The sequence below is a fragment of the Lithobates pipiens genome, unplaced genomic scaffold (assembly GCF_037356315.1).
Source record: "Lithobates pipiens isolate NorthernLeopardFrog02 unplaced genomic scaffold, aLitPip1_a1.2 Scaffold_8, whole genome shotgun sequence".
Taxonomy (NCBI): Eukaryota; Metazoa; Chordata; class Amphibia; order Anura; family Ranidae; genus Lithobates; species Lithobates pipiens.
Genome location: NW_027507903.1, coordinates 350,691,583 through 350,705,466, shown reverse-complemented (window position 1 = coordinate 350,705,466; position 13,884 = coordinate 350,691,583). Strand labels below are relative to the sequence as shown.

The 13,884-nt window shown below is 40.9% G+C and overlaps 1 protein-coding gene across 2 annotated transcripts in view; it reads right to left on the bottom strand.

Annotated features, from left to right (window-relative positions):
• FNIP1 (folliculin interacting protein 1) overlaps positions 1-13,884 on the bottom strand; it is a 152,724-nt gene that overhangs the window by 47,608 nt on the left and 91,232 nt on the right. The window contains exons 7-10 of one of the 2 annotated variants that reach the window (XM_077473330.1): positions 7,432-7,515; positions 4,938-5,009; positions 4,701-4,836; positions 1,857-2,058 (exon numbers count right to left, since the gene is read on the bottom strand). In XM_077473330.1, the coding sequence (XP_077329456.1) occupies positions 1,857-2,058; positions 4,701-4,836; positions 4,938-5,009; positions 7,432-7,515 (494 nt within the window). The remainder of the gene's footprint in view (positions 1-1,856; positions 2,059-4,700; positions 4,837-4,937; positions 5,010-7,431; positions 7,516-13,884) is intronic. The other variant, XM_077473331.1, reaches the window with a different exon arrangement.

Here is a 13,884-nt window from a genome sequence, read left to right as displayed (position 1 = left end):
ATACGCTTATTGACATTTTTTTTACTAAAGACATGTGGCTGAATAAATTTTGCCCTCAATGTATGACTAAAATTTAGTTTATTCGATTTTTCTTATAACAAAAAGAAGAAAATATCTTTTTTTTTTTCAAAATTTTCGCTCTTTTTCCATTTATATCGCAAAAAAAAAAAATCGCAGAGGCAATCAAATACCATCAAAAGAAAGCTCTATTTGTGGGAAGAAAAGGACGCAAATTTCGTTTGGGTGCAATATTGCATGACCGCGCAATTACCAGTTAAAGCAGCGCAGTGCGAAATTGCAAAAAGACCTCTGGTCCTTAAGGTGTTTATTGGTCCGGAGCTGAAGTGGTTAATCTTCAACTGCTATGGTGCTGCACATGTGATTCGTTATGACACCAGCCATTGGATGGTTTGATAGTTTGGCTGAGAGCACAGCCAATGTGCAGTTAGCATTCCCGGCATGCCGTTTTTTTAACTGTTTAAATCCATGGGTTTACTTCCACTTTAAGCCTGCAAGATCCTCCTCTTCTTTTTTTCCCATACAGGAATAGAGCTAGATTTTAGTTCTAAGCCCAACAGGCCAGTGTCTTCTGGTCTTCATGTACCCCTTTACAAATCACATTTTTCAAAAAGTACCCCATTATTTTTGTGAGACTTCACTTAATGCTCTCGCTTATGTTTCTTGAGGCAGGTGTCATCTTGGCAGGAAGTGAAGAAATAGTTGCCCTCATTGGGACAAACAGTAGCCGGTCGCATCCTGAAATTTTGACAATCTAGGTTCAACCCATGAGGATAATCCACAAATTTAGGCCTGAATAGTACGTTTTACTGTAGTGAACAAATATTGACATTCGATGAAGGGTGACAACTCTGTTATAATTAGAAACAAGAAACCAAGGGCCTCTAGACATATGATCATTTCTCTAACTTCTTGCATCTTCAAAATATTGCCCTACTCAAAATCAGTATTTATTGTGCTAATATTTAGTTAAATACTAATCAAAAAACGAACTTAAAGGAGAAGTAGGTCTTTTGGCCTTGCTTCTCCTGAGAATCACAGGAGCGTTCTTTGGTCACTCCTTTCTAGGTGTAGAGGTATCGGGGGACAGATACAAAATCAGACTGACGCTGCATCCACCTAGGTCCGTATTATTTTGTTTTTTTTCTGAACTTTTTATAATTACTGCCCTCTGGACTGCAAATACTTTTAATGTTTAATAAGAAAACTGAGATTGTTCTGTGCAGTGCCCGTTTTTATTCCTAAAAGAGTTGCTGCCTCAACTAGGACAACTACCAGGGTAGTCTTAGATATTGAATAGGAAAGTGGATATGGGCGCTGCTCTGCTGAGTATGTTAATTTATGATTTATATGTATTTTCTATTGTCACAATTTGTATGAATGTCTAATTATAGAGCACTAGGCACTTTTATGCGATTCCATACACATTATCCAAAGGGAACCACACAACTGTATTCAGAACATACTCAGCAAAGCAATGCCATACCCACTCAACTTTTCATGTTTATCAAATAGTAGCAGGGACAAACTAACATGTTTTATACAGAAAACGTTTTTTTCAAACAACCTTTGAAAAAGTGATTTTTTATCACAAAATGTGTTAGGGTGACACCTGCTGCTATTTACTAAAAAAGAAACGTAGCAGCCCAGAGTGCGGAAATGTTCTTTTTTTTTTTTTAAACCAATTTGCCAGAATGTAACAAATCAGACCAGCACCCAGGAAAAAATACTACTCTGCTATGATTTTTCCAAGAAATAATGTCATAAGTACTTTGTGATTACAACTTTTATAAGTTGTGTTTGTTGTCAATATATACAAGGACACGGTTTAAGTGTACCTGTTCTATGGCACTCTTCAACTTGTTCATGTGACTCTCAAAGAGAGGAAAATGAGAGAAGAAAAACTCATGGAATTTTTCGTTTTCATCCTCATCAGATGACAAAGAGAAAATCACACCTATGGCGATCTTCTTCTTCCGCGCAACACCCAGGCTGGGCCCACAGCTTTCGTCTGACATGTTAAAGCTTTCCTCTACCGACCTGTAAAAAGGAAAAGCCTTGATTTATGCCTATAACCATTTGAATAAATGAAACAGACGCTCCATAAAATTAAAATGCAAATCCTATAAAACCATTCAAAATAAATTTGTTTTTATGCATACCAGAAATCCTATCATGATCATTGTGCTCAACAAATTAAACTTTTCAGAAATCTTATTATGCCCAAACAAACATACATGAAATGAAAACTGGATGATCAACATCCAGTTTGAGAAAAAAAAAAACAAACAAAAAAAGCCACAATAAAAGAGAAATGGTGATGGTTTTGATCGACCCAAGTCGGACTATTGTGGTGGAAAATAAAATAAAAATGATATTAAAGGTCCAATCATGTTTTTCGCACCCTTGTGAATCACTTAGACCCTTTTCACACTGGGGCGTTTTTCAATCTGGCCCCTTTCACTCCAGTGTGAAAGCCGGAGGGCTTTCAAACTGGAGCGGTGCGCTAGCAGGACAGTGAAAAAAGTCCTGCTGGCCGCATCTTTGGAGCGGTGTATTCACCTCTCCTAAACGGCTCCTACCCATTGAAATCAATGGGGCAGTGTGGCTATACCGCCGGCAAACCTTTTTTCACCAGCTAGCGGGGGTTAAAACTGCCCTGCTAGTGGCCGCATACCGCCGCTAAAACCGTGCTAAAATTAGCGCCGCTTTAACACCGACGCCGATCCCGCCCCAGTGTGAAAGGGGCCTTAGGATCAACCTATATGGAAGAACACGAAAACCCTCAATGATTTATTTTCCTGCCACAACTGATCAAACTTGATCGATGGAAACCATACTTGGCCATGCCATTTTTGCCATGCTTGATCGTCGTCGGATTCAATTTATCAAAACGGATGTTGATTGCTCAGTTATCGCACCATGTATGGCCACAATTACACAAACATTAATTGTCAGGGGTCTGTGGTTGAAGTGAAATTTGCAGGGGGCAATTTTCTGAAAGGTAATATAGTTCTTATAAATGAGGACGCCTAACAACTATGCTATAAAATTTGTACTGTGAAAAATAAGGGGGATGTCTTAGCTGGCCTTCTAAAAATGCCAATAACCTGGCAAGCTCCAGCTTCAAAACTTTGACTCAATGGGGTTGATTTACTAAAACTGGAGAGTACATAATCTGATGAAGCTCTGTGTACAGACCAAATAACGTCCAGGTTTTGTTAAAGCTTAATTGAACAAGCTGAAGTTAGAAGCCGATTGGCTACCACGAACAGCTGCAACAGATTTTGCACTCTCCAGTTTTAGTAACTCAACCCCATTGATTCACAACAACTATATAATAGTGACGTTAGAACTCCCAATCTGAATGGGTGTTCAAGGCCAGTATATTGACGTATTGAAGAAACTGGATAATCACCACAATTGGGAAACTAACATTTTCATAGAAAAAGATCAGCAGAGGCACCTCACTTGACTCTCTCGGTACATATCTATTTAACCACTTCAGCCCCGGAAGATTTTACCCCCTTAATGACCAGAGCCTTTTTACGATTCGGCACTGCGTCGCTTTAACTAACAATTGCACAGTTGTGCGACATTGTACCGCAACAAAATTGACGTCCTTTTTTCCCCCCACAAATAGAGCTTTCTTTTGGTGGTATTTGATCACCTCTGTAGTTTTTATTTTTTGCGCTATAAACAAAAAAAGACTGACCATTTTGAAAAAAAAGCTATATTTTTTACTTTTTGCTATAATAAAGATCTCCAAAAAATATATAAAAAAACGAATTTCTTTCTCAGTTTATGCCGATATGTATTCTTCTACATATTATTGGTAAAAAAAATAAAAATAAAAAAAATTGCAATAAGTGTATATTGATTGGTTTGTGCAAAAGTTATAGCGTCTACAAAACCGGGGATAGCTGGCATTTATATATATTTTTTTGTATTATTAGTAATGACGGTGATCTGCGATTTTTATTGGGACTGTGATATTGCAGCGGACTGATTGGACACTTTTGACACTATTTTGGGACAATTGACATTTATACAGCGATCAGAGCTAAAAATAACCACCGATTACTGTGTAAATGTCACTGGCAGGGAAGGGATTAAACACTAGGGGGCGATCAAGGAGTTAAATGTGTTCCCTCAGCATGTTCTTAGAGTAGGGGGGATGGATTACCTAGGACAAGACAGAGATCCCTGCTCCAGATGACAGGGAACAGTAGATCTCGGTCATGTCACTAGGCACAACAGGGAAATGCCTTGTTTACATAGGCATTTCCACAATCTGCCTCTCCTCGTCGCAACTGCGGGCCACAAGTAGACATCAAATCCGCTGGCATATGCCGCTGGCGGCATGCGCGTGCCCGGGATTAATGTGTTAAAAGCGATTGTAAAGTCTATTTTTTTTTTTAAACCACAAATATGTTATACTTACCTCCTTGTTTCAGTTGGTTTTGCACAGAGCAGCCTGTATCCTCCTCTTCTTGGGTCCCTCTTTGCTGCTCCTGGCCCCTCCCATCAAGTGCCCCCACAGTCAGCAGCTTCCTATGGGGGCACTGGAGCAAAGTCACAGCTCCATATGTCCATTCAGACACAGAGCCCAACCCAGCCCCACCCCTCTCTCCCCGATTGGCTGGCTCCTTTAACACAAGAAGCAATAGGTTTGATCTTACCATCGAGGAAATACGCCATTCTCCAGGCTGGTAGTTTGACTACGACGCCAGCGTCGCTGGTAGCTACTGGCACAGCTGCTGTTAAGTGATGAGCTTGGAGACGGGAAAGGGGTGATCAGAAGGCTGCTGAGCGAGGCTGTAGATAGTTAAAATAGACAAACACAGTACAATTCAATGTTTTCAAAATGCATGTCAGTATAAATGTTACAGAAAGTCTTTGAACAAAAAGAGCCTCACCTGATCTTGCTATTCCACTATCTCTGTCATCATTCAACCCCCGGCCAGGCATGTCCATTGGATTGCTATGTACTGTAAAACAAAAGCAGTAAGTCATACAAAAGAAACGCAGAGACCCTGTGAGCACCAAGCAGATAATCTGGCACCCTTCTAAAGTGAAGTGAACTAAAATTGAAGATAATGTCTAGTGAGGAATTTTGATAACCAAGTGTAGCAGTCATGCAAACCCACCACCAAAAGCCTCAGCTCAGCTGAACAAGATTATATCTCACATCAGGCCAATTGAATAGTTGAATATATCAATCCCATTAGCAACAGTGACTTATCCTAGAAAGCCTTTTATTGGCATTAAAACAGTCAGAGTTCTGTTTATATGCTATATATGTTGTTTGGATATAATAAAAATGTGGATCCAAATTTTTTATAGTACATCATTACACTATGTAATAGTGTATGTGCAGTTCAGAACAATTTACCAAAGAGGTGTGATTAACAACCTCAAATCAGTGTCACCAAATGGCAATACAAAACAACACATCTGACCATGTTCCATTTATGGAAATGTCAATTAGCATGAAGGTGACAGTGAAAAAGCTATCAAATACAAAAAGTAATTTTAAAGATCTTTGTGATGTAATGACTCCTTTGTATAGCTAATATATTGATTTGAAAATGCTGCAATTTTACAAAAATAACTTTGTGGAAACCGTAGCTATACAAGAGGCCTACTTCTGTTCAGCCGGGCTTTTACACACCTGGATTGACAGGCCATGTGTTTGTAAAGGAAACCAGAAACTCAACATTTTAAAACCGACAGAGGCGTGCAAAGGTATGTTGAAAAGAGTGAAAGTCATCTGTGGAAATAAGGTTTTCCTTTTGCCCTTACCTTACTTTACAGAATAAATTCTTTGCAACTTTAAAATGTATGTAAACCAACCTTGTATTTTCCAGTATGTTTGTTATTATGCCTTACTGATTATGGCTTTAAGTAAACCTCAACATTTCTTTCCTGGAGAGCCTGCCAGTACCAACGCTTCCCATTTCATGTCTCCCCAGACAGTGCAACACCCAACAGAGAGAAAGTGCACAGCAGGCTGATGGCACGCCTGTGAGCCAGGGGGCTTAGCTTTGTCAGCCCCCAACAAGAGTGCTGTTACTGGCAGCATCTCCTGGTAAGACATTTTGAAACAGATGACAAAAACAATTGGTTTAACCACTTGATTTCTGGAAGGTCTTACCCAGGGCATATTTTTGTTATTCGGCACTGCACTACTTTATCTAGCATTTGCATGGTCATGCAACACTGTAAGCAAATTCAATTTATATAATTTTTCACGCAAATAGAGCTCTCTTTTGGTGGTATTTGATCATAAACTAAAAAAAGACCAAAAATGTAAAAAAAAAAATTTTTTTTTTAAATTTCTGCTATAAAATATAGCTCATTAAAAAAAGTTGTTTTTTTTTAATCAAATTTCTTCACAAACGTAGGCCAAAATGTATTCTGCTACATGTACCGATATTTGGCCAAAGAAAATCCCAATAAGTGTATAACTGGTTTGTGTGACAGGTATAGCATCTACAAATGAGAGTATATATTACAATATTTATTTATTCTTTTTATACCAGTGATAGCAGCAATCGGTGACTTATAGTGGATAGTGGGACTGTGATAGTGTGGCGGGGAATCTGATGCTAACTGCTGGGTGGGAACTGATTAACTGCCACTGACATCTCCATTGACACTAATACAGTGATCAGGGATAACTCTATACACGGTCACTGCACTAAGGACACTGGCCAGTAAAGTGTTAACATCTAGGGGCAATCAAAGGGTTAACTAACAATGTGTAATGTATGCTGCTTTGACTAAAAACAAACAAACAGGCACATCCCTGCTCTTCATTCAGAGCTGTGTGTTGTTGGTAAACACAGAGCTCTAAACTAGCATTAGCGAAGCCAATCAGCAGGTCCCAACCATAAGTCATAAACGTCAGGACCTGGTGACTGGCTTGTGCTGTAGCGGATGACAGCGTGCACCCTTTACCCCCAAATATCCGATCACCTACATTTACGGGATCCAGCACAGCAGGGCTGCACTGCCACAGTAAATCTGCGCTAGGCGTGTGCAAGTAAAGAAACAATGTCAGAAACGTAAAAAATTGCAGGTGAAGCACAAACATGATTTTAAATGCTTATTGACAGTGTTTTTCTTATTCATAAAGAATTTTTTTTTTTATTAACTTGCAATGTGCCTCTGAACTAGAGACTAGTCAATTCCTGAGGCCATCTCCCTCCTTTCATGTCATAGCCCTCTACTCTTTGAGGAAGATCCAATTACCCTCTGTGCTGACCCAGCTCCTCCATCCATCCTTTCCAGCCAAGTCATCCAAACTATGCTAAAAGTTTTTTTTTTTAATCCTTATTTCCACAGTAGATGCCAAATGCAGCGCATGCAATGGAATACAGAGGCTACACTACACCTCACACAGCACACCTGCAAAAAAAGAAGCACTCCGGATGAGGCGGAGCGGGCCCTGCTCAGAGAATGCCCGCCTGGGGCTGCAGAGCTGAGACAGACCTAAATGTTCAAATGCAGAATACATATGGAAGAGAATACAGTTAAAAGGGAAGTATTACAGCATGGAGAGAAAATAAAAAGTACAGGGGAAAAAACACAGGCCGTAGACAGTCATTATTTGATTTAAGTGTAACTCCAGGCAATCTATTAAGAAGAAACAACTTTGCGGCTTCCTGCATCTCGGATCTGTTTATTGGACAATGAATCGGTAGTGAAAGAATGGTACACAGAAGAAATGGGAAATAACGGTGTCAACTTGCCTGGCTATGTAAAGTGGCAGAGTTATGTGAACTACACGACTGTCTGAACATTGTCGCATAGGTTTTGGCAGATAAAACTACATTTAAATTCTAAATTTAGCAGTTCTCCTAAAGATCTGCTTTAAGATGGAAGTGAGCACAAATTTGCTATATAAAATTCAAACTGATTTTAAAAAAAATGGGGAAAGGAAAAAATGAAGTTGCTACCCAAAGCAGCAATGTTCTGTTGTCAGTTCAGATTTTAGAATAAAAGCTGAAACTTGATTGGTTGCAGAGAGCAATAACTTTATTGTTCTTTGCACTAGTTTTCATAAATCAAACTAACAGATTAAAAAAGTAGGCATTCACAAATCTTTAACAAAAGCATAAGTGTCTCATTGGACGCCTCTAAAAAGAGCGGCCACTTTTCTAAAAATATGGATCCTTATCCTGGTATGTTTGTGAATTGAGCATATTGCACCTAGGTCTGTAATAAGACAGGTGATGATGTCAATGTGACGTGCAGAATAAAGTCAGGATGCTGGTGGGACATAAAACTGGGCCATTTTATTGAGATCCTAAAATGAAAGATTTTTTTGTCTGGAGTTCCACTTTAACAAATCCTGAGCGCTGCTCAAGTTAAGCTTTACTTTTCCTAGCGTAGAAACCGGTGACATTTGGATTTTAACATTTAACCATATAATTAGCCAATAGAAAAATGACTGATGGTTAGCACAGGTTACTGCACTCTGCACATTATTGTTTATAGTAAATAAGACAACTATTAGACCCCTTTCACACTAAGACACTTTAATACAAAAGAAAGCGCTCCTGCAAGCAGCATCTTTGAAGCGCTAAAAAAAGCTCCCCTCTCCACTGAAATGAATGGGAAGTGCCTCAAAAGCACCTGAAAATCTCTTCAAAAGCGCCTGGCAAAAGGTTCTTTTGAGTCATGTGACCTTCAAAAAAGTGCACCGCTAATGCCTCAATAGCGCCGCAAAAGCGTACAGTGTTTTGTGGGCAGTTTTCAAGCGCCTCAGTGTGAAAGCAGCCTAAATCTGCTGAATTAAACAAATTGCCAACCCAGATAAACTGCTTGTATACAGATTTTTATATAAACTATACACATCAATAAAATAAATACATGTGTATCAGAAAATTAAGTCAGAGGGAGAGGACAGCAAAACAGATGGATTATATTACCTTTATCAGGATTAAATATATACTAGAAACAAACATACATTGCTTTCATTACATTACGGGTTAAACTATGCTTTTCTGTAGTAATGGTTATGCTTTCTAAAGGGCTTATTTTGGCTAATAAAAATGAAATATATTTCATCATATACAAATCTGCAACATAAACCACAAAAAAGCATGTTTGGAATTAAACAGAATTGTAAACCGAGATGTAAATCTAGTCAAGTAAATCCAGAAAAGCAAATGATTAACACATTATTAGAGCAAGAATGTTTTTTTCACATAAATAAAATAACACAGAACAGCAGAATTATTGAGGGAAATTGTTATGGGTGAACTTGTTACATTTTTCCCCATTGTAAACCATTTTTAGTGTTTTTCTTTTTTTTACTAGATGAATATAAATCTGTGCTATATATTAATTGTTTATTTGTAAAACACAGGTTTCCAAAAGAATTTTGGTTTTGCTAAAGACACAAAACAGCAGAAGTAGCTCTTTTTAACCACTTTCAGACCGGACCATTTTGCTGGTAAATGACCAGAGGTCTTTTTACACTTTGGCACTGCGCTGCTTTAACTGGTAATTGCGCGGTCATGCAATGTTGTACCCAAACAAAATTTGCGTCCTTTTCTTCCCACAAATAGAGCTTTCTTTTGATGGTATTTGATTGCCTCTGCGATTTTTATTTTTTGCGATATAAACGTAAAAAGACCGCAAATTTTGAAAAAAAATGATATTTTCTACTTTTTGTTATTAGAAAAATCCAATAAACTCAATTTTAGTCATACATTTAGGCCAAAATGTATTCAGCCACATGTCTTTGGTAAAAAAAAAGTCAATAATTGTATATTTATTGGTTTGCGCAAAAGTTGTCACATCTACAAACTAAGGTACGTTTTCTGGAATTTACGCAGCTTTTAGTTTACGACTGTCTATCTCATTTCTTGAGGTGCTAAAATGACAGGGCAGTACAAAACCCCCCCAAATGACCCCATTTTGGAAAGTAGACCCCCTAAGGAAATTGATAAGAGGCATGTTGAGCCCATTGAATATTTTATTTTTTTGCCTCAAGCGATTGAATAATGACAAAAAAAAAATTTTTTTTTTTTTTTTTACACAAAGTTGTCACTAAATGATATATTGCTCACACATGCTATGGGCGTATGTGAAATGACACCCCAAAATAAATTCTGCTGCTTCTCCTGAGTACGGGGATACCACATATGTGGGACTTTTTGGGAGCCTAGCCGCGTACAGGGCCCCGAAAACCAAGCACCGCCTTCAGGCTTTCTAAGGGCGTAAATTTTTGATTTCACGCCTCACTACCTATTACAGTTTTGAAGGCCATAAAATGCCAAGATGGCACAAAACCCCCACAAATGACCCCATTTTAGAAAGTAGACACCCCAAGCTATTTGCTGAGAGGCATGTTGAGTCCATGGAATATTTTATATTTTGCCACAAGTTGCGGGAAAATTACAAACTTTTTTTTTTTTTTTTTTTTTTTCACAAAGTTGTCACTAAATGATATATTGCTCATGCATGCCATGGGCATATGTGAAATGACACCCCAAAATAAATTCTGCTGCTTCTCCTGAGTACGGGGATACCACATATGTGGGACTTTTTGGGAGCCTAGCCGCGTACGGGGCCCCGAAAACCAAGCACCGCCTTCAGGCTTTCTAAGGGCGTAATTTTTTGAGTTCACTTCTCACTACCTATTACAGTTTTGAAGGCCATAAAATGCCAAGATGGCACAAAACCCCCACAAATGACCCCATTTTAGAAAGTAGACACCCCAAGCTATTTGCTGAGAGGCATGTTGAGTCCATGGAATATTTTATATTTTGCCACAAGTTGCGGGAAAATTACAAACTTTTTTTTTTTTTCACAAAGTTGTCACTAAATGATATATTGCTCACGCATGCCATGGGCATATGTGAAATGACACCCCAAAATAAATTCTGCTGCTTCTCCTGAGTACGGGGATACCACATATGTGGGACTTTTTGGGAGCCTAGCCGCGTACGGGGCCCCAAAAACCAAGCACCGCCTTCAGGCTTTCTAAGGGCGTTACAGTTTTGAAGGCCATAAAATGCCAAGATGGCACAAACCCCCCCCCCCAAATGACCCCATTTTAGAAAGTAGACACCCCTAAATTTAGGGGTACACTAGTGAGACTAGGTAATAAATGGCGGGTGCCCTGAAACTATAAAAAAATAACTAACCAACCAGCGTCACCTGTAACAGTTATATGGTGATCACTGGTGAAAGGGTTAACTAGGGGGCAATCAGGGGGCTTTATGCGGTAGTATATGGGGGTCCCTGGCGCTATAAAAAGCTGCGGCGAACCTAAATACCTACCTGCCTAACTAGCGTCACCTGTGACACTAATACAGCGATCAGAAAAACGATCGCTTATTAGGCTGGGTTCACACTGGAGCGATGCGGGAACGCCACGAATGCGCGGCGGGTTCCCGCATCGCATGCCTCCCGGCGGCAGTTCACACTGCCCTATGCGAACTGCTGGGAGTGTCAGTGAAATGTTAATGACACCCCCAGATCAGTTCGCATATCGCAGTGCGATCTGCAAACTTGGATCGCATGGTGTGAACACCCATGCGATCCGATTCTGCTGCGGACCAAAAAAAGGGTCCCGTGCGAGTTTGCGGCGGGTGCGGCGGGTGCGACACGAATTCAGCCATACTATCTGTATAGCTGAACTCGAATCGCACAGAGATCGGATGTGATTTGCACTGCAGTGCGGTGCGAATCACATCCGTTCTCATAAACCGCTGCAATGTGAACCCAGCCTTAGTGACACTGGCGACGGGGGGTGATCACGGGGTTAAACCTTTATTGGGGGGGTTAGGGGGGTACCTTAGAACTAAAGGGGGCTAACCCTAACTGCCCTAACAGTTATTAGTCACAAATGACACCTGCCGGGTGATCAGGGGGTTAAACCTTTATTAGGTAATAAATGGCGGGTGCCCTGAAACTATAAAAAAATAACTAACCAACCAGCGTCACCTGTAACAGTTATATGGTGATCACTGGTGAAAGGGTTAACTAGGGGGCAATCAGGGGGCTTTATGCGGTAGTATATGGGGGTCCCTAGCGCTATAAAAAGCTGCGGCGAACCTAAATACCTACCTGCCTAACTAGCGTCACCTGTGACACTAATACGGCGATCAGAAAAATGATCGCTTATTAGGCTGGGTTCACACTGGAGCGATGCGGAAACGCCGCGAATCCGCGGCGGGTTCCCGCATCGCATGCCTCCCGGCGGCAGTTCACACTGCCCTATGCGAACTGCTGGGAGTGTCAGTGAAATGTTACTGACACCCCCAGATCAGTTCGCATATCGCAGTGCGATCTGCAAACTCGGATCGCATGGTGTGAACACCCATGCGATCCGATTCTGCTGCGGGCCAAAAAAAGGGTCCCGTGCGAATTTGCGGCGGGTGCGGCGGGTGTGGCGGGTGCGGCGGGTGCGGCGAATGGCTGAACTCGAATCGCACAGAGATCGGATGTGATTTGCACTGCAGTGCGGTGCGAATCACATTCGTTCTCATAAACCGCTGCAATGTGAACCCAGCCTTAGTGACACTGGCGACGGGGGGTGATCACGGGGTTAAACCTTTATTGGGGGGGTTAGGGGGGTACATTAGAACTAAAGGGGGCTAACCCTAACTGCCCTAACAGTTATTACAGTCACAAATGACACCAATGCAAAAAAAAAAAAAAAAAAAAAAAAAAATGACATTGGTGTCACTGTGACTGGGGGGCAGGGGTAATTGGGGGGGTGATCGGGGGGTAAAGGGGGGGTGTGAGTGTGCCTGGCATGTTCTACTGTGTGTGGGATGTGTTGGTGCAACTCACTGATCCGCTCTCCTCCGTGTCGGAACGAAAAATACCGACACGGAGGAGAGAATACATCACTTCCTCTCCTGTGTTTACATTACAGGAGAGGAAGTGATGTCACCGGGGATTTCCATTCGTCGGGAGCGATCGCGAGGGGGTGGCCATGAATGAATGGCCGTCCCCTCGTCCGGGATCGCTCCCGAACGAAAACCGACCGCCGCAGGCACCGGGCGGGGGCCCGATCGGGCCCCCGACCCGCGGGAGGCAAAGCACGTACATGTACGTGCTTATGCCTGCCCGTGCCATTCTGCCGACGTACATCGGCGTGAGGCGGTCGGCAAGTGGTTAAAGAAACATTAAATCATTTCTTATTTAATTGTCCTACTTATAACTTCAGGGGTGCTACTTGTAGGTCGCAGAAACGTTTGTGGGAGAATCTTTCCCACGGCTGCGTGTTACTATAGCATGAGGTTGTGTCAAAGACTCTTTTGCACTATGTGTTACTGAATGCTGCATGTGATTATAGTGAGCGCATAGGGAAACAAATTATCTAAAAATAAATAAATAAAAATGATAAAGCTAGCCATCCACTAATAGATTTCTAATTAACGGTGCCCTCCATGCGCACAAATGTCATGGATGGAAGAATTCATCCTGCATCCTCCTACTGCAAAAATAAATATTTGCTTTTGGATTTAAGGCCTCTTGCACAGGGGGATCATAATTTACTGATGTTTACTCAGGAACTTGTGACATCTTTGTACAAGGGGCCAAAAACTGTGTGTAAAGACCTACGTAATGTTGAGTATAGAACAGTAACATTTTTCTTCATTGCCAGTATCGTAGTAGTCTCATTTATCCTTCTCATGCCTACGTGCAAGTGGCCAAAAACGAGTAAACACACAAGTAAATTACTGCACACAAATGGAAAATTTTCTATTTTTTGTTTTAATGCTCTGTTCTCAATCACTGTATTACTGATTATTCCTCAGCTGTGTGCAATGTCCCATAGACTACAATGCATCTCATTTCAGATCAGTAAAACCATTCCCATGTGCTACAGCC